General features: G+C 56.3%; 3 protein-coding genes across 4 annotated transcripts; 2 read left to right on the plus strand and 1 right to left on the minus strand.

Annotated features, from left to right (window-relative positions):
• Window positions 1-683: 683 nt before the first annotated feature.
• Window positions 684-6,797, plus strand: COX5A (cytochrome c oxidase subunit 5A). The gene is made up of 5 exons (XM_069866721.1): window positions 684-829; window positions 3,142-3,258; window positions 4,248-4,369; window positions 5,418-5,540; window positions 6,634-6,797. The coding sequence occupies exons 1-4, from the start codon at window positions 745-747 to the stop codon at window positions 5,529-5,531; spliced, it is 438 nt and encodes a 145-aa protein (XP_069722822.1). The 5' UTR covers window positions 684-744; the 3' UTR covers window positions 5,532-5,540; window positions 6,634-6,797.
• An 897-nt stretch (window positions 6,798-7,694) lies between these two features.
• Window positions 7,695-11,785, plus strand: FAM219B (family with sequence similarity 219 member B). Of its 2 annotated transcripts, none has more exons than XM_069866554.1 (6): window positions 7,695-7,736; window positions 8,841-8,943; window positions 9,206-9,296; window positions 9,650-9,727; window positions 10,013-10,061; window positions 10,516-11,785. In XM_069866554.1, exons 1-6 carry the CDS (start codon window positions 7,707-7,709, stop codon window positions 10,672-10,674), a joined length of 510 nt encoding a protein of 169 aa, XP_069722655.1. In that variant the 5' UTR covers window positions 7,695-7,706; the 3' UTR covers window positions 10,675-11,785. The 2 variants fall into 2 exon arrangements, with proteins under 2 accessions (XP_069722655.1, XP_069722656.1); XM_069866555.1 differs by having other exon boundaries at window positions 10,519-11,785.
• Window positions 11,786-12,167: 382 nt separating this feature from the next.
• On the minus strand, window positions 12,168-16,271 carry MPI (mannose phosphate isomerase). The gene is made up of 8 exons (XM_069866552.1): window positions 16,166-16,271; window positions 15,445-15,572; window positions 14,510-14,710; window positions 14,282-14,423; window positions 13,954-14,136; window positions 13,680-13,853; window positions 13,333-13,541; window positions 12,168-12,636 (listed from the first exon to the last, which is right to left on the minus strand). The coding sequence occupies exons 1-8, from the start codon at window positions 16,179-16,181 to the stop codon at window positions 12,418-12,420; spliced, it is 1,272 nt and encodes a 423-aa protein (XP_069722653.1). The 5' UTR covers window positions 16,182-16,271; the 3' UTR covers window positions 12,168-12,417.
• Window positions 16,272-17,946: the final 1,675 nt, after the last annotated feature.

Raw genomic sequence — 17,946 nt, forward strand, 5'->3', positions numbered from 1 at the left:
CCCCGCCCACCGCACCCACCAATCAGCGATGAGTCCCGTCCCTGCACCCGCCTATCAGCGCCCCGCCCTTAACACCCACCAATCAGCGCCCCGCCAATCACGCTAACCACGCCCCTATAAATGTCAATCAGCGACAAACCCCGCCCCTCCGCATTCCCGCTACTCTAAACCACACCTGAGCAGCCTTTGATGAGCGCCACGCCACGCCCCTTCAGCCTCCACCCAGAACAAGCCACGCCCCATTCCTTATTTAGCATAAGCCACGCCGCCCCACACGGAGCTCAGCACTAAACCACAATCCCCGTCCGCTGCGGAACGAATCCCGGAGCCGCTGCGGAAGCGGCTCCGCCCCGATCCAAAATGGCGGCGAGCGGCCCGGCGGGAGGGGGCGGAGCCTCGCCGCAAGCCCCGCCCACCGCGTCCAACAATCAGCGATGAGCCCCGTCCCTGCACCCACCAATCAGCGCCCCGCTCCGCCAATCACACCTCTCAGCCACGCCCCATAGATGTCAATCAGCGCCAAACCCCGCCCCCTCCCCATTCCCGCCACGGTAAGCCACACCCCGCAGCCTTTGATGAGCGCCAAGCCCCGCCCCTTCAGCCTCCATCCAGAACAAGCCACGCCCCCCACAGCTCAGCCTTAAATTGCAGCCACGCCCCCCGTGACGCGCGGCGTCGCCCCGGCGCGGTTTGTCCCTGCGGCGCCGCCGTAGCCGCCCGCGCCCGGTGCAGCCGCCCGCCGCCATGCTGGCCGCCGCCGCTCTCCTCCTCCGCCGCGCCGCCGTCCCCGGCCTCCGCGCCGCCGCCCGCCGCCCCGCCGGACCCGCAGGTGAGTGGCCGCCCCGCTGCTTCCCCGCCGGCTCCGGGCCCGGCCCGGCCTGGCCCGGCTCGGCCCGCCCCGGCAGCGCCGTGTCCTTGCGGTGACCCCGCGGCCTGGTGCGCCGCCCGCCGCGGGGAACGGGGCTGCGGAGGGGGCGGCGCCTCGGCACCCCGGTTAACGGCTAATTAGCCGCAGCCGTCGTGATTAAACGGCAGAGCCCTATCAGTTAACACCTTAGCCCCCTGGCGATTAGCTCCCTCTCCTTTCCATTAATCCCCCTCTCCGTCGATTAATTCCCGCCCCTTGTCGATTGACCCCCCGTCCCATCGATTAATCCCTTCTCCTTTCCATTAACCCCCTAGTGGATTAACCGACCCTCTCCCAGCGATTAACACCCCGTTCGATTAACTCCTACACCCCTTGGCTAACTCCCTCTTCTTCCCATTAGGCCCCTCCCCTGTCGATTAACCCCCCCCATCTATTAATTTCCTATTGATTATCCCTTCTGTCAATCCAAGCCCTGTCAATCAAATCCAAGTCAATCGAACTCCTGTCAACCAATCCAAGTCAATTCACCCACTGCCGTTCCATCAAAACGCCGAGGAATAAGTGTTGTCATTCTGGTCGCAGCCAGGGATTTTTTGAACACTTCTTGAACCCCTTCTTTTTACTTTAAAATGCATCAAAATCCCCTGCTTCTAGTGCTCTGTGCTCCCTGGCGTGGGCGAGCCAGCCGCCTCCGTGTCCTCTGTTCCCAAGGTCTTGTCCTGCCGTGCCCCGTTTACTCTCCTGACCCGATTCTGCTTCTCCTCTGCCCTTAGGATTTGGATTTTGGGTCCAAGCCACCCGCTTGGATTTACATCACACTGCGTGTCACCTTGGTTTTATATTACCTGTGGAATACTGGGCTCTCATTGCCAGCCTGGCCTTTTCTGATAAATCAGAGCTCCCTTTGATCCATATTTTTCTTCCATGCTCAATAGTGCTGACGAATTGGGCACTCAGTAAAGATTTAACACATCTATGGGAGATTTAAGATGGTTTTAGGTTTCTGAGGCTCTCGAAGCTCACAGATTCATGGAATAGTTTGGGTTGAAAGGGATTTCGAAGCCCATCCAGTCCCACCCCCTGTCATGGGCAGGGACACCTCCCACTGGATCAGGTTGCTCAAAGCCCCATCCAACCTGGCCTTGAACACCTCCAGGGATGGGGTGTCCTAGGCTTTTCTCAAGCTGAGATTTGCTGTTTCTCTGCAGGATTTGCTTTGTGCTTAGGAAAAGTAGGATTCTCCCTTGCAGGGCCAGCCGGTGAAGGCTTTCCAGGAGAAGCCTTGCTCCTTGCCTGTGTGCAAGAAGGGTTGCTCTCGCTCTCTGCTTGGCTATGTGTGTGGTTTCTTGGTGAAAGCAGAGTCAAATGTTGGGTATGGAGCTGGAGAAGGAATAGGGAATCTCCCTATAGAACGGCAAAAGAGCGTTAATAATTCCAGCTTGGCCTCTTCTGTGTTTTTCCTGTGCTACTTCTTTTAAATAAAGCCTTGTAGCTGGCCAGCATGAGTGATTTGTGGCAGGTTAAGTGAGGAAAAAACGGGTCTGGCTGCTCCTGACCACCTCTGAAGCGAAGCAAGGCCATGTCTGGTGTGTGACCTCTGCAACTATCAGCAAAGTGAAAGGGAGCAGCCTCTGGCTGCTCTGGCCGGGGTTGTGTTCTGGTGGAGAAGCAGCTCAGAGAGTGCTCCGGCTTCACAGGGAGCGTTCCTCTTCAGTGGGTAACAGTATAAATGGCAGAAAGTAGGAGTTTATTTCTGGAAGGTTTGCCTCTGGAAAAGCGATTCATGTTGTTGAACTGTCTGCACAGACGAGTCCTGTGGATTTGAGGGGGGTTGAACATGGGGAACAGAGCGGTTGTGCTGTGACAGAGTGTCTGGTGAGGAAGTCCATGAGTGCTCTGGTCCTCTGGCTTGCTTGGCTCTTGGAAAAATTCCTTTATTTTACAGAGGCAGGGATCCCGTAGAAATTTTCTTAAGGACTGGTTGTACAGCACTGTTTCTCTCTTGCAGTTCCCTATCTCTCTTAAATAATCCTGCTCTGACAAAGGCTCTGGGAGCACTCTGGAATTCTGATGTGAAGCAGAATACGTACTGTGCCACAAAACAAATGGCATTTAGTAGTCTGTATTCATCCAGTGCTTGTCCAGGCTGAGGATGGTCCTGCTTTGACTGTAGCAACTGAAATCCATGGTTTATGGCTCCTGGTCTATGGATTGGGATAAAATGTAGTTATGTGCCATATGCTCACAGCCACTTCCTTTCTATTTACTTCCAGCCGTCCTGCACGCCCGCTGCTACTCCCATGGCTCACAAGAAACGGATGAAGAGTTTGACGCTCGCTGGGTGACGTATTTCAACAAGCCAGATATTGATGCCTGGGAACTCAGGAAAGGTATGTGGAGTGACGAGAGGAGAGGAAATATAACTGCTCTGGTGTAGTTTTGTGACAAGAAATAACACCTTATTTTTTACTTCGCTGTTGGAGAGCAAAACCAGGGAGTTTGGTGTAGGAGAGTAATCCTGTAAATACTGAGCGGGGACGAGGTACTGTGTGAGCCTTTCCTAGTCTGTTCTGAGTCCTCCGGCACCTCACCAGCCCAACCAGTGAGTTGCAAGGATACACAGCACACACAGAGGAGTACAAGGCGGCGGGAGCACTGGCTTGATAAATTTTAATGCCCCAGAACAGGCATGTTAGCACCTGGATAGGAGAGAAAGGTTTGATTTGCACTGTATTTGAGCACAGCTGTTGCTCCATGAGTTACCACACTCATTTTCCTTTGGACTTTGACTCAATGGCTTGGCCAGGACTCCTAGGAACTGTTTGCCTGGCTGCCTCAAGTCATTATTTGCTGTGGAGTTGCCAGCTCCTGTTAAATTGCCCCAATTAGAGCTTATAAATGTGTTTGCATAACAGCCTGAGGGATCATTCCAGCATCTGCTGAATGATGAGGTGTTGGGCTCTTCCCTTTGAAAGGAGAAGCAGGTAACTGGCCACAGCTTGGGTTCTCTTTTCATTATACCTGTAGGAATGGAGTAATTTGAATTTCTTAATGATTCAGTAACCCATGTGCTGCAGTACAGACACCAGCTGCTTTGGGGAGCATAGAGGGAACTGGGTTTTCATGAAATCCACTTAAAATGCTAAAATCTACAGTAGGAAGCAACAGTGAGAGGGAGAAGGGGGCAGAAAGAGACCCTTGGCCGTCTGGGGGTTTCCCAAAACAGCAATGAAAATTGCGATCAGATTCTAATGGTGTCTGGTGGGGTGACAATACCCAATTCTTTGGTGAGGTGAAGCACAATAATGCTCAACAGGTTCCATCTGACTGTGTGGTGAGCTGATGCCAAGCTCTGCCTGGTGTTTCATTGTGTTCACAGGCGTAAACACGCTTGTGGGTTATGACCTGGTTCCGGAACCAAAAATCATCGACGCAGCTCTGCGGGCGTGCCGACGGTTAAATGACTTTGCCAGTGCTGTTCGCATCTTAGAAGTTGTAAAGGTGAGTGGGATGGCAGTCAGGGAGGTCACTGTTGTGTCTGTCCAGCGAAGGAGTTTCAGGAGTTTCTCTTTGCTCACCCTTAGCATTGCAAAGGGAAGCCGCTATTTCCTGCTGCCACAATCAGCGCTTTGTTGTGGAAACCCAACACAAACCAGCGCCTTGAAAGCCAAGTCTGGCCTTTACTTGCCAGGGAGTTAAAGTGGGTGGGATGGAGGTGGGAGTTCTGTTTCAGTAGGAGCCAGCAGCTTCTCTGTCGCAACTGTTTTTGCTCCAGGCAGGGGCTGCTGGGCAGGACTTTGCTGCTCGCTACCAAACCCGCTTGCTCCAAACTCTCCTCTATTTCTTGGTTTGCCAGTTCTGCTTTCTGCATTCTCGGTGGAACCAAAACTCTCTTGGTGGGTTTAGAGCCCTAAGACCAATGAAGGAATCTTCTTGTTTCCCTTATGTCTTTTTTTCCCCGTACTTTTGTCCGCACCACATAGGGGACAACTCAGTTTGTCAGAACTTGACATCTGCATGGTTTTCCTGGAACTCCACCTAAATATTATTCAAGGGATGATATTTTCCCCTAATCCCAAGCAAGTTAAATTTCCTCCCGTCTCTGCCCAAAAGCTGATTTTCCTTCTCCCATTTTACCACTGGGATTCCTGAAGGTATAAGCAGGCTTTGGGGTGGTTTGCAAAGCATCCCTTGTTTAAGGAGCTTGGCTTGGCCTTCAGCATTTTGTGGTGTGACACACGTCACCGGTCGCAGCCTGGTATGAGATGAGAGATAGGTGTTGAGCATTCGGACCGATGCGCAAATCCCCCACAGGAGAGGTCAGTGTTATTCCAGGGTGCTTTGCAGCCAAGGTTGTTGGCAGAAGGGCTTTCCAGCGTAGCTGTTTACGAGCCATAATTATTTGATGTGCAGATGTAGCTGGGCTGCGCTCTTGTGTCCTGCAGGAGCTGCTCTGGGGAGCAGTGGGTGGATGCACCTTGTTGTGACCACACACCTTGGCTGGTGTACGCAGCTCGCTGTTGAAGTAACACCGTTCCTTTCCATTTAGGACAAGGCAGGACCTCACAAGGACATCTACCCTTATGTAATCCAGGAGCTTAGACCAACTTTAAGTGAACTGGGAATCTCTACTCCAGAGGAACTGGGCCTGGACAAAGCATAAATCTTACTGGTAAGAGATGCCCTTGCCTCCGAGACTCTTGGTGTGGGGTTCTGGTGCCCTAAAACTCACCTGGCAAAGACAGAGCCATCGTCCTTGACTTCGTGGGGCTGGGGGAGAGCCTGTGTGACAATTCTCCAAGTCCCTCTATCTGTACAGGTCTCCTAGTAAAGGTAGATAACCCTTTCCAAAAGAGGCTTAACAGAAGAAGAGTGCTGTTGCTTGGGAGGGAGTGGGGTGGTTGACAGCCAAACCCAATGTCCCAGCGATTCCTAGGTGACAGTTGCTGAGACAAGGATAATTGCAGCACTGGTCCACAGGCACCCTGGCCTCCTCTGCTCCCCATCAGCTTTCCTCCCAGAAGCATTTGCTATGGCAGGGTCGTTTCTTCTGGGGATTCACAAACTTTCATTTCATTGTCAGTGTAGCCAATTTAGAAAGCTGGAAGACAGTAGTTACCAGCTTAGGCTGGAAAACAGCCCTCATCACCCAACAACACTGAAGTTTCTTCATGTTGCACTTAAAATAGCATATTTTTCTGTAATTAAAGACTCCTTTGAGGGCCCCTTGCTTACAGAGCAAACAGATTGGTTGTAGCACAGCCAGAGCTGAACCCATGGGTGTGCCGAACGCCCATGAGCCTCCGTGAGTCGTTTCAGGAGCAGCACATGTAGTTTCCATCCCAATTACAGGGACACCTCCGACTACATCAGGGTGCTCAAAGCTCCAGCTAACCTGGACTTGACCACCAGGGATAAGGCAGCCACCCTTTCTCTGGGTACTCTGTGCCAGGGCCTCCCCCACCCTCACAGGAAAACATTTCTTCCTAAGATCTCATCTCAATCTCCCCTCTTTCACCTTCAAACCCTTCCCTGTCGTCCTCTCCCTGCGCTCCTTGATCAAGAGCCCATCCCCAGCTTTCCTGGAGCCCCTTTCAGTACTGGAACCTGCGCTAAGGTCTCCCTGGAGCCTTCTCCAGGCTGAACAACCCCAACTCTCTCAGCCTGTCCTCATACGGGTGGTGCTCCAGCCCTTGGATCATCTTCAAGACCGTGGAGATGCCGGGCTGATGTTCTAATGACATTCCTGCTCTGCTCTGTTCTAGGTGCATTAGTCCAGTGTTTTTCCTGCTGTTGCCTGATTGTGCGCAGTCGCCTGGAGACACAAATGTTGAAATATTACCCTGTTTGAAATAACTTCTTCCTGTATCGCGTTGCGGAGGGTGCGATGGGAGGTCGGGCCGAATAAAGGCAAAACCGGTTTGACTCACGGGGTGGCGTTTCCTCATGTCGTTATTTTCCTTTGCTTTTACTGGGAAGAGGAGGAAACAAACTAGGAACGTGCTCTTCTGAACGAGTTTATGTGGGGCTTGTGAATCCTTATGTTTTTGGCAAAGCGCCCAGCTCTGCCTTCCGAAGGGAGAAGTGAAGAGGCTGGTCAGAGGTAAAGGCTGGAGGGCATGATGACCCTTTCGGAGAACAAGGGCCCCTGAGACTCCCTGCCTTTTGGATGGGTGATGAGCTCAAGGCTTAATGAAGCCGCTGAGGTGGGAGCGAAGCTCCAGTTTGTGGTTGGTGGGTGCTTGCTGCGGGGCTGGGAATCTCTGCTGAGTTAGACCTGGCTTGGGAGAGTTGTTTTTCCAGCTTGGCTTCTGCGCGGGGAGGAAATGAAAACTCCCTGTTTTCTTTTTTTTGTGCTAGAAAAAGGGAATTGTTCAGAAAATCAACAATTTTGGGCAGGGAAGCGGATAGGTGTTAAAGAAGGGGCTCGGGGCAGGGCGGCCCAGCATCCCAGGGGAGGGTCAGGCTGATCATTAGGAAAAAAATTTCACAGAAAGGTCATTGGGCACCGGCAGAGGCTGCCCAGGGAGGGGATTGAGTCACTTGCCTTGGAGGTGTTTAAGGGACGGGTGGACGAGGCGTTTGATAGGAATGGTTGGACTCGATGATCCAGTGGGTCTTTTCCAACCTGGTGAGTCCATGATTGCCCTGCGCCCTGCTCTCCTGCAGCCCGGGGTCGCAATGCGCATGCGCCGCGGCGGGGCGCCCGCCCCCACCTCCCATTGGCTGCGGCCCCGCGGTCCCTGCTCTCTTATTGGCTGCGGCCCCCAGGCCCCGGCTCTCTATTGGCTGCGGTCCCCAGGCCCCGCCTCCCGCTGGCGGGGCGGGGCGCGCGGCCATGGCGACGGGCGGCGGCGGCGGAGTGGGGGTACGGGCCGCGCAGGGCGGGGTGTGAGGCGGCGTGGGGCCCCTGCACGGGGCGATCTGGGGCTGGGGCTGGGGCTCGTGCACAGGAGCCGTGTGGGGTAAGGGAGAGGCCGTGTGGGCTGTCTGTGGGGCTGTGGCTCATGCCCAGGGGTCGTTGCAGGGTGTCTGTGGGGCTGTGGCTCATGCCCAGGGGTCGTTGCAGGGTGTCTGTGGGGCTGTGGCTCATGCCCAGGGGTCGTGCGGGGTGTCTGTGGGGCTGTGGCTCATGCCCAAGGGGCGTGCAGTGTGTCTGTGGGGCTGTGGCTCATGCCCAGGGGCGTGTGGGGTGTCTGTGGGGCTGTGGCTCATGCCCGGGGCATGTGGGGTGTCTGTGGGGCTGTGGCTCATGCTCAGGGGCCATATGGGGTGTCTGTGGGGCTGGGGCTCATGCACAAGGGCCGTATGGGGTGTCTGTGGGGCTGAGGCTCATGCCCCGGGGTCGTGTGGGGTGTCTGTGGGGCTGGGGCTCGTGCCTAGGGGCCATGTGTGGCAGAGCTGTGGGCTCGGCTATGTGGGGTGCCTGGAGAGGCAGGGATGTGGGAAGGCAGGGTGGGAGTTGGGGGCACGGGCAGAGGTCGCATCCTGCCTGGATTATCCCGCTGGCTGAGCTCCCTGCTTACTGAGTGCTTCCCACCTGCAGTGCGCTGCCCCTAATCCCGATGGTGGTCCCTGTCCCAGCTCCTGTATCTTAAGTATTGCACGGGGAGGAGCCCAAAAGGCTCAAAACCTGCAGAGAAATAATCCCTACATTTGCCAGTCAAACCCCTCCATCCCATCTTCTCCCAGGTGTTCCTATAGTCAGGCTGGCACAGACACTGCCGGTCACCACGTGCACTCTGAATATAGCAGCACCATTCCCAAATAATCCCTTCATCTGCTTATTCCTTCTTCTCTCCCTGCTCCAGCTTGAGCACGGGGCTGGGGGCAGGTGCCATTCCCTCTGACTCTCCCCAGCAGGTTTCCTTACTCCCAAGAATGCCTGGATCCTCAGAGATTACTTTACTTGATCTTCGTGGAGGGATGCTACTCGATTGATTTTTTTCTTTCTTTCTTCCCCTGTTTTTAGCTGACCCAGGCTGAAAGCAAGAGGCTGAGCAAGGCGGCAGATGGGGTGGAGAAAAGAGGACCATACCTCATGGGCAAGCCCCCCTCCATTCACGCCAAGCTCCGTAAGTGATGCTGGGTGTCATTCGAGGGATCCAGGGCAACCTCTGTGCCTCTCGCCCAGGGTGGGACTGACTTTTTATTCCTTGATGGGATAAAACCTTTAAGCCTCCTATAAAACCCTCTCAGTCCGGCCTATGGAAAGCACGGCAATGCCCTACGCTCTCCCTAGGACTTTGCTGCAATCCCACCCCACCCATCCACAAAAAAAAGGATCCCTTGGGCACGCTGGAGTGGTTTTAGCTCTGCCCTATGCTTGGCTTCCAGAGAGGCAGCGCCAGCTGGCGAAGGCAGCGCTCCACAGGCAGGGGCTGCTGCAGGCACCTGCACCCCAACACCCGAAGCTGCCAGCTAAAAGGTCTGATCCCACTTTCTTTTTCCAAGATGTATTGTTCACATTCCTAGGGGGAGACTGGGGAGAAGTTTGGGACTGTGTTCTGCTGGCTGTGTTGTGGCCGGCAAGCATCCGATGCCGTAAAATACAACACTTTCCCTGCAAAAGTCAGGTTTGGGGAATGATTTGGTGTTAGGGATTGAATGGGGTGGCCCAGAACTTGGATGGAGTCAATTCTGAGCTGGTGGTGGCCCTGGTCGATGCCTGGGTGGGAAGGGACATTGAGGATAGGGATTCCTGCCCAGGCTTCTCAAGGAGAAGCTGTGTTTTCACCTCAAAACTCCATGTCCTGGGCTTGCTCCTTTGCTTTCCGGCAGGTCAGTGAAGTTTCACAAGGGCTACACGGCACTCAGCCAGACAGCGGATGAAAACCTGGTCTCTCTTGATTCAGACAGGTGGGATGGGGCAAATATCCCAGGATTTGGGGTGGGGGATTGTTGCAGGCTGCAAGCTGGCTTTTTTCAGGGGGAGTGGGGGGATTGATTCACCTTGTAGAGCATCCTTGATTGCACTGGCACCTCTCATCAGTGAAACACTCCTTTTATCCCAAATTGTTTAACATTTCCCTTGGGGTTATGCTGCTGCCTCCCTTCCCCACCCTGTTCTGAGATTCCCTTGTCTGCATCCCAAGCAAAGACGCCGCTTCCCGGCTGGCTCTGACCGTTTCCTTCTTCTCTTAGCGACGGGGAGCTGGGATCCCGCTGTTCCTCGGGCTACTCCTCCGCCGAGGCAAGTCCAGGGTTTGACCCTGCTGGCATGGTCCCTGCGGGTTCCCTCATCCCTGTTACACCCCGGGGTCTGGATCGGGGCTAAAAAGAAGCCTCACCTTTCAAAGTGTGTAGTTGTGCATCCATCGTGGAGTTCTGCCTTCCCAGCTGCTGCCGTATCCATCTTCTCTTTCCCCAGCCCTGCTTTGGGGCAGCTGATGAGCTCTGGCATGCCAGCGGGGGGTTTTGGGGCGCAGGGGGTGCGTGTTGGCGGCTGCAGCCCTGCAAAACCTCTTTGCTCTTTCGCTTTTGTCTTCTCTGCACTGGTTGTGCTGCTTCTCCCTGTGCAGACACCAGAGGCAGGATGCGATCCCCTCCTTGCTCACAGCCCTGTCCTTTGCAAGCCCTGGCATCTAAATTTTACCCTAAGTGACACTAGTTTTACCCAGCTTTGCCTCCTGTGTCCCCACCCCCAGCAGGTGAACCAGGACCTGAGCCGGCAGCTGCTGCAGGATGGTTATCACCTCGACGAGGTCCCAGATGATGAAGATCTGGATCTCATCCCTCCAAAACCCGTTTCCTCCTCCTCTTGCCCTTGTTGTTTTGGAGACTCTCTCTCCTGTGTGATCCAGTAGACGCTGCTCGGCTGGAGCTGTGCAAGAACAGGTCAAAAGCCAGCACTGGGATGGCTGTTGGTGTCCATGTCCCACGCTGGGATGGTGGTACAAGGACTGAATGATGCTGTGATGCCACTGGTGGTGAGCAGCAGCGGCCAACCAGCCCCAAAGGACTTTTCTTTACTCAGCAATATCAAGGAGAGGTGGCACAGTGACATTTAGGTGGCCGGGGTGGGGACAGAGGAGAGGCAGAGCCTCATCATCTCCATGGGGGTGTAAAGGCAAGAAATCAGGATGCGCAGCAGCAAATGCCCTTTGTTTTCCCTGCCCTCCTTTTTTTCTCCTTTCATTGGCCACATCTGGGATTAGGACCTGGCTCTGGACACAATGATGAAGCCCCAAGACCCCTTTTCTATTTATTTCAGCTTTAGTGCCCGCTCCTCCCTGACTGAGGCCAAGCTGCGAGGTTGGGCTGGGCTGCCAGAGCGTTGCTTTATTTACCTGTCTCGTGCTGCTTGCAATTAATTGCTGCCAGGTTCCCTCCTCCCAAAGCCGGAGCTGACCTGAACCAAAGATGCTGCTCCGGGAAAGCAGATAAGATGGGGAGAAACCAAACGGAGCCGCTGAGCTTTAAGCGCCTGCGTTTGTTACACCCGCCACCAGCTGCTGCTTGGGTGGGACCTCTGCACTTTCTGCCTCTCTGGGAACTCATTAAGTTCTGGCTTTGGAGCTAACAGTGCTCAGTGCTCCCCAGAGCTGCTCTGATGCAGGCGAGGGGCAGCCCAGCCTCCCTCTGCCAGTGCTGTTCAGCTCCTTAGGGTGTGAAATTGGGAGTCTGCCTGCTGTGAACCTTAAAAGCTGCCTTAAATCATGGTCTGGCTCTGCTACCTAGAGGACAATCAGCTGCTTCTGAAGAGACGTTATTTAAATATTTCACGTCCAGAGACCTGAACTAGGTTTTTTGTATTTTCCTTGTTAAAGGGAGCACGCAATAAAGTAGATCTCATTACTCGGCAGCGTGTTGGTGCTGTAAGTCCACTGCCCCCTGCAGCCCCACTCGGGAAGGCTCCTTCCCTGACCCTGGTGCAGTTTTGCAGTGATCTGGTTTCCCTCATCACATTTTACCCCCGTGTCCCGTGTTGCAATGCAGAAAAGTTCTCAGCCCACGCTGGGGAATGCCGGAGTTGCCACCAACCTCCTTCTCCAGTCCCCCAGTCCCTGCAAAGCCAGCTTCTTACTGCCCTGCACCCAGGACAAAGTCACCACTTTATTCACAGCACCAAAGGCTTCTCCAGCTCCATCACCCTGCCAAGCAGCCCCTTGTTACAGCTGGGGAGGGACCGCCTGCTGTTGGCCAGGCTCAGAAAGAGCCCACCAAGCACCCACAAGCAGCAGAAAAACTCAGCATCACGTTTGCAGCAGCTCCTGGAAGCCGGGCAGAGATGCTAAAGAGCCGAGGTGCAGCATCCAGGCCTCCCTGCCGAAGGAAAGCTTGGCGGGGGATAATAAAAGGAGTCACAGCATTAAGGGAGTGATGTTTCGAAGATGTGGCTATCGAGCTGTGAGGGGAGATGCTCTTCATCTGCCTGTTCCGTGCCACCTCCAAGGAGTCGATGTTTGGAATTGCTCTCTAAACATCAGGTATGGTCTGTTTAGGGGCTTTAATAGATGGAGAGGAGACTTCGGAGTGAGATGCCTTTGCCCAGGCCAGTTTCTATCTACTCAAAAGTGGAGTGATGGGGGAAGCGTCCCTGGTGCTGCTCAGAGGAGGCAGCAGGCTCGGAAGAGCAGCATCCCATCCGGTGAGGAGAGGTGGAGGGAGATGCTCTCGTTGGCAGAGATGAAGAGCACGGAGCCGCGGCGCAGAGGCATTTCGGAGGCTGCGGCTGTGGAGGTGCCCACAGCCATCCCTTGGACCACCAACAGGATGCTGGCAGAGTCCACGGCAGAGACGAGGTACAGCTTGATGGAGGCAGGGATCTGCAATGGAAAGGGTCACCGTGGCGTGAGACTCCCCCAGCTTTCCTTCTCTTCGGAGAGCTGGAAGGGAGTGATCCCCATTCCCAGCCTGCAGCCACCCTTGCTGTGCCCAGGGCAAGCCCAGGGACCTCAGCTTAGCTGACAACACCCAGGCAGCACCCCTGAGACCTCCTCCTGGCCCTCCCTCTGCCTGGAGCTGCTGGAGAAGACACACGAGCCCTAAGCAGGGGGAGCAGGGGAGGGAGAGGAGCCTACAGGGCTGCCTGAAGGTGACACCAGTATCTCTCCATCCTCCCGGGAGCAGCAGCCACAAGGGTGAACAAACCCATACCAAGAAGAGCCCAGCTGGCACTGAGATGTCCCACCAAGAGCACAGTGCGGATGGGAGAAAGCTGGGGTCCCCCTACATGTCCCCAAAGTGGACCAAATGGCAGGAAGATGTGCCAGGGGAGGGCTAGGTTGGACATTTGGAAAAGGTTCTTCACTCAGAGGGTGGTGGAGCACTGAACAGCTCCCCAGGGAAGCAGTCATGACACCGAGCCTGACAACATTCCAGAAGCATTTGGACAAGGCTCTCAGCCACACAGTGTGAACGTTGGGGTTGTCCTGTGCAGGGACAGGAGGTGGACTTGATAATCCCTGTGGGTCCCTTCCAGCACAGGACACTCCATGATTCTATGACCGGCCGCTGCTCACCTCTATTTTCATGACAGCAAAGTCTGGCACGGGTGGGTCGTAGAGGCAGACACTGGGGTCGAGCTGGCTCTGCGTGGCCGGGAAGATCTTGGAGCTGCTGGGTGCTGGCGTGTAGTTGAGCATCTCACACAAAGTGAGGACGTCAATGAATTTGGGGGTGAGCCCGGCGCGGACTGTGTTATCTGAGCACGCCATGCACTCCACACAATCTGCGGGGACGACACGGCACTGTCAGCCCATCCCAGCCCTCCCACACGTTCCAGGAGAGGTCCCACCTTGTGCAGGAGACCAGGGCCACCCTGGGGGACAACCGCTGCAAGGTGGGAAGAGCCCACCGTGATGCTCACCTCCGTGCAGGTACGCGTGGGGCTCGTTGGCTCCCAGGAACATGGCTTCTCCTGGCTCCAGCCTCACCAGGTTGAGGAAGTAGATGGTGAAGCAGCCGATGTCCCCTGGATACTGAGAGTGCAGCCGCAGCAGAAGGTCCCCATTGCTCGCCGATGTGTCCTTCCCTTCTGCTGCTGCACAGGCAGAGTGGGAACAATGCTGGGGAGTGCCCTGACCCCTCCTGTAACCATAGCCCCCCTCAAAAACCACTCGGGGTGGGCAGAGGGAACCCACCTTCCTGGGAGACCCTCTTCACCAGCGTGTTCAGCTGATCGACGAAGAACTTCTTCTCGCTCTTCATCAGGCGAGTGAAGCAGACGCGGAGGGCGGCTGAGACGCCACGGGGGTCGTCGCTCCCGCTCCGCTCCAGCTGCTCCGCAGCCACCTCCCCGATCAGTGCCCGCAGCTCAGGGACAGCTGCCAGGGTGGCCAGTCCAAGTCAGGACTGGTGGCCACCACCCTGGAGGACACCAGCACCCCATCCGAAGGTGTGTCCTCACCCCAGGGAGGGAAAGGGGCAGCAGGGTCCAACCTCACACCCTCCCTCTCTCCTTATCCTTACCCTGGAGGAAGGAGACGATCTCCTCCACTGGTCGGAAGCCGCACAAGCCCTCGAAGCGGGTGAGAGCAATGGCCATCTCAGGCTTGTGGTTGGCGTCAGGGTAGTGCTCGGGGAACTGGGCGTGCAGCTTCGCTGCCAGCTCCTGCAAAGGGGACAGAGGAGCTGGGGACATCCCCAGGGACGTGGAGTCCATCTAGAGCTTATCCCCACCCCAGGGACTCTCCCTACCTTGTTGGGGTGTGCCTGGATGGAGAGGGCGGTGTTGACCGACAGCACCTTGAAGAGGAAGGGCAGGCGCCCCTGGAAAGCGTCCAGCACCTTCTCCCCAAGGCAGGCGGGGTTGGCCGCGATCCACTGGCCCAGGGTCTTTTGAGGGATACGGTTATCCAGGATGACGGAGTCACCTCGGGGGTGCGTGCCCATCCAGAGCTGCGGGAGACAAACAGATGGACCCCTGAGCTGGGCAGCCAACGGGAGGACTTCGGCTTTTCTGGAGGCTGCTTGGCCGTGGAGGCGATTGGCAATGGCCAGGGGGGCCGAGATTCTCCTCTTCACCTCAAGCCAGCAGGGTGGGATGGACACACAGATGTGTGGCCAGCTGGGAGGGAGACAGGACTGGGATGGAGACATGGGCGTGTGGCCAGCTGGGATGGAGACAGGGCTAGGATGGAGACACGGATGTGTGGCTGTCTGGGATGGAGACAGGGCCGGGAGAGATATATGGATGTGTGGCCAGTTGGGATGGAGACATGGCTGGGATGGACAGACAGACATGTGGCTATCTGGGATGGAGACAAGGGCTGGGATGAACACACAGACATGTGGCCAGCTGGGATGGAGACAGGGCCGGGATGGACACACGGACATGTGGCCAGTTGGGATGGAGACAGGGCTAGGAGGGACACACAGATGTGTAGCCAGTTGGGATGGAGATGGGGCCAGGATGAAGACACGGATGTGTGGCCAGCTGGGACGGAGACAGGGCTGGAATGGACACACGGACACGTGGCTAGTTGGGATGGAGATGAGGCCAGGATGAACACATGGACGTGTGGCCAGCTGGGACAGAGACAGGGCTAGGATGAAGACACAGACGTGTGGCCAGCTGGGATGGGATGGAGACAGGGCTGGAATGGACACACGTATGCACGGGTGGCACTCACCTCCGCGTAGGGCTGCTCCGGCTGGATCTGGACCAGTGGATCACTGCTGGCCACCAGCTTGGCTACCTCGCTCTGCAGCCCCAGCTTGCCCCAGGCGTAGCTCTGCACGGCACAGGACAGCGGGAACACTGTGGGGGCAGAGGGGGCGTTATGGGGGGCAGCAACAACCCCGGCACCCCAAACCACCCGCGGCCGGGCGATACGGGGCTGGAGGAACCCCCACCCCAAAAAAAACCTCGGGGCACCCGGGAGGGAGGATGGGGGCAACACTGAACCCGGCTGGGGGGAACTGCGGGTCCCCAATGCCCGGTGTCCCCACTGTGGGTCTGTGTGGGTCCCCTCAGTGCCCAGAGCAGGTCCCCCCGATGCCCGGTGCCCCCATTGTGGGTCTGTGCGGGTCCCCTCGGTCTCCCCGGTGCCCGGAGCGGGTCCTCCCGGTGTCCCCATTGTCAGCTGGTGCCCGGGGCGAGTCCCACCGATGCCCGGTGTCCCCGTTGTGGGTCGGTGCCTGGGGCGGGTCTCCCCGGTGCCCGGTGTCCCCACTGGGGGTCGGTGCGGGTCTCCCCAGTCCCCCCCGGTCCTCCCGGTGCGGGTCCCCCAGGTGCCCAGTGTCCCCGGTGCGGGTCCCCCCGGTCCCCCCGCTATCCCCGTTGCGGGTCCCCCCGGTGGCTCCGGTGCGGGTCCCCCCTGGCGGCCCCGGTGCCCGGTGCGGGTCCCTCACCGCGGGTCTCCGCCATGGCTCGGCAGGGCACGCCGGGAGCCGCGCCGGGACCGCCTCCTCGGGCGGGGGCAGCGCCGCTCACCCTATAGCGGCCATAGGGGCGGGGGCTGGGCTATAGGGGGTGCCCGAGCGGGTCTCTCCTCCAGGACCCCCCTGTGGCACGGCCCCATAGGGGCTATTCTATAGGGGATCCTCCAGGGGGGCTGCGCTATAGGGGCCGCTATGGGGAGTCTGCGTGATTCAAAGGAATCATAGAATCATAGAATAACCGGGTTGGAAGAGACCCGCCGGATCATCAAGTCCAACCATTCCTATCAAACACTAAGCCACGTCCCTCAGCGCCTCGTCCACCCGTCCCTTAAACACCTCCAGGGAAGGGGACTCAACCCTCTCCCTGGGCAGCCTCTGCCAGGGCCCAATGACCCTTTCCGTGAAAAATTTTTATCTTATGTCCAGCCTAAATCTCCCCTGGTGGAGCTTGAGGCCATTCCCTCTTGTCCTGTCCCCTGTCACTTGGGAGAAGAGCCCAGCTCCCTCCTCTCCACAACCTCCTTTCAGGTAGTTGGAGAGAGCCATGAGGTCTCCCCTCAGCCTCCTCTTCTCCAGGCTAAACACCCCCAGCTCTCTCAGCCGTTCCTCATAAGGCCTGTGCTCCAGCCCCCTCACCAGCTTCGTTGCTCTTCTCTGGACTCGCTCCAGAGCCTCAACATCCTTCTTGTGGTGAGGGGCCCAGAACTGACCCCAGGATTCGAGGAGCGGTCTCACCAGTGCCGAGTCCAGAGGGAGAATAACCTCCCTGGACCCCCTTGCTTTCTAGGAATCCTCACCAAAGTGGGAGGCGAGGTGCGGCTCTGCAAGGATTCTGATATACTAACTCATTAACAACTAGATAGTCGTTATTATTATTATATATCATAGCAGCTGTTCTTTATTAGCAGCGCTGGATGCGTGGGGGAATCAATCCTCCAAAAACACACATACCAAGCAAGAAACTGTGTCATTTATAGTATAGATCTCTGTATTTTTCATCACCCCACCTCCATAAAAGGTGTTCTGAAGAGTCATTAACATCTCTCCACACCATGTTTATATGCACGGACAATCCATCTGGTGGTCTGAGGACCCCCTCTTGAGGCCCAAAGATGAGGACTAGAAGTAAGGGGGGATGCAGCCCAAATTTTGGGAAAACCAGTCCTTTTCCGCTGTCTGGTGGTGTGGATTTCAGGCTTCCTTATCTTATCTTGTGGGATGCCTGGGATGCCTGTTCCTTTCACAGCTTTAGATAAACATCCTTCCAGACACACATCACTATGGGATATACAAGCTTAGACAATTGTTGTAGATCAAGGCACAAATTCAAACATTTGCCGTTCGTCGGTCCCCCTTTAGGAAAAAAAATAAAATTTTCAAGACACACATCACTATGAGACATACTAACTTGAAATGTGCCACTTATCATGCGTTAGGGGCGGCCTATAGGGGGTTCTTACAGGGTACTGCTATAGGGGGGCCCTGTAGGGAATCCCTTCTAGGGGCTGCACTATAGGGTATCCTATATGGGATCCCCTACAGGGCCAATGCTATAGCAGTTGTCCTACGGGGGATTCCCTATAGGAGCTATAGGGAGTGTCCTATAGTGTCCTGAGGGGGCTGGAGCACAGGCCTTATGAGGAGCAGCTGAGAGAGCTGGGGGTGTTTAGCCTGGAGAAGAGGAGGCTGAGGGGAGACCTCATTGCTCTCTCCAACTACCTGAAAGGAGGTTGGGGAGAGGAGGGAGTTGG

Source organism: Phaenicophaeus curvirostris, chromosome 12 (genome assembly GCF_032191515.1).
Source record: "Phaenicophaeus curvirostris isolate KB17595 chromosome 12, BPBGC_Pcur_1.0, whole genome shotgun sequence".
Classification (NCBI taxonomy): domain Eukaryota; kingdom Metazoa; phylum Chordata; class Aves; order Cuculiformes; family Cuculidae; genus Phaenicophaeus; species Phaenicophaeus curvirostris.

Coding starts and splice junctions, on each gene's coding strand:
- COX5A (XM_069866721.1), top strand. CDS start 745: ATGCTGGCCGCCGCCGCTCTCCTCCTCCGCCGCGCCGCCGTCCCCGGC. Junction 3,259..4,247: donor TGCCTGGGAACTCAGGAAAG/GTATGTGGAGTG, acceptor TTGTGTTCACAG/GCGTAAACACGCTTGTGGGT. Junction 4,370..5,417: donor GCATCTTAGAAGTTGTAAAG/GTGAGTGGGATG, acceptor CTTTCCATTTAG/GACAAGGCAGGACCTCACAA.
- FAM219B (XM_069866554.1), top strand. CDS start 7,707: ATGGCGACGGGCGGCGGCGGCGGAGTGGGG. Junction 8,944..9,205: donor CTCCATTCACGCCAAGCTCC/GTAAGTGATGCT, acceptor CTTGGCTTCCAG/AGAGGCAGCGCCAGCTGGCG. Junction 9,297..9,649: donor CCGAAGCTGCCAGCTAAAAG/GTCTGATCCCAC, acceptor GCTTTCCGGCAG/GTCAGTGAAGTTTCACAAGG.
- MPI (XM_069866552.1), bottom strand. Junction 14,424..14,509: donor TCCAGGCACACCCCAACAAG/GTAGGGAGAGTC, acceptor TCCCCTTTGCAG/GAGCTGGCAGCGAAGCTGCA. Junction 12,637..13,332: donor TTGCTGTCATGAAAATAGAG/GTGAGCAGCGGC, acceptor TTTCCATTGCAG/ATCCCTGCCTCCATCAAGCT.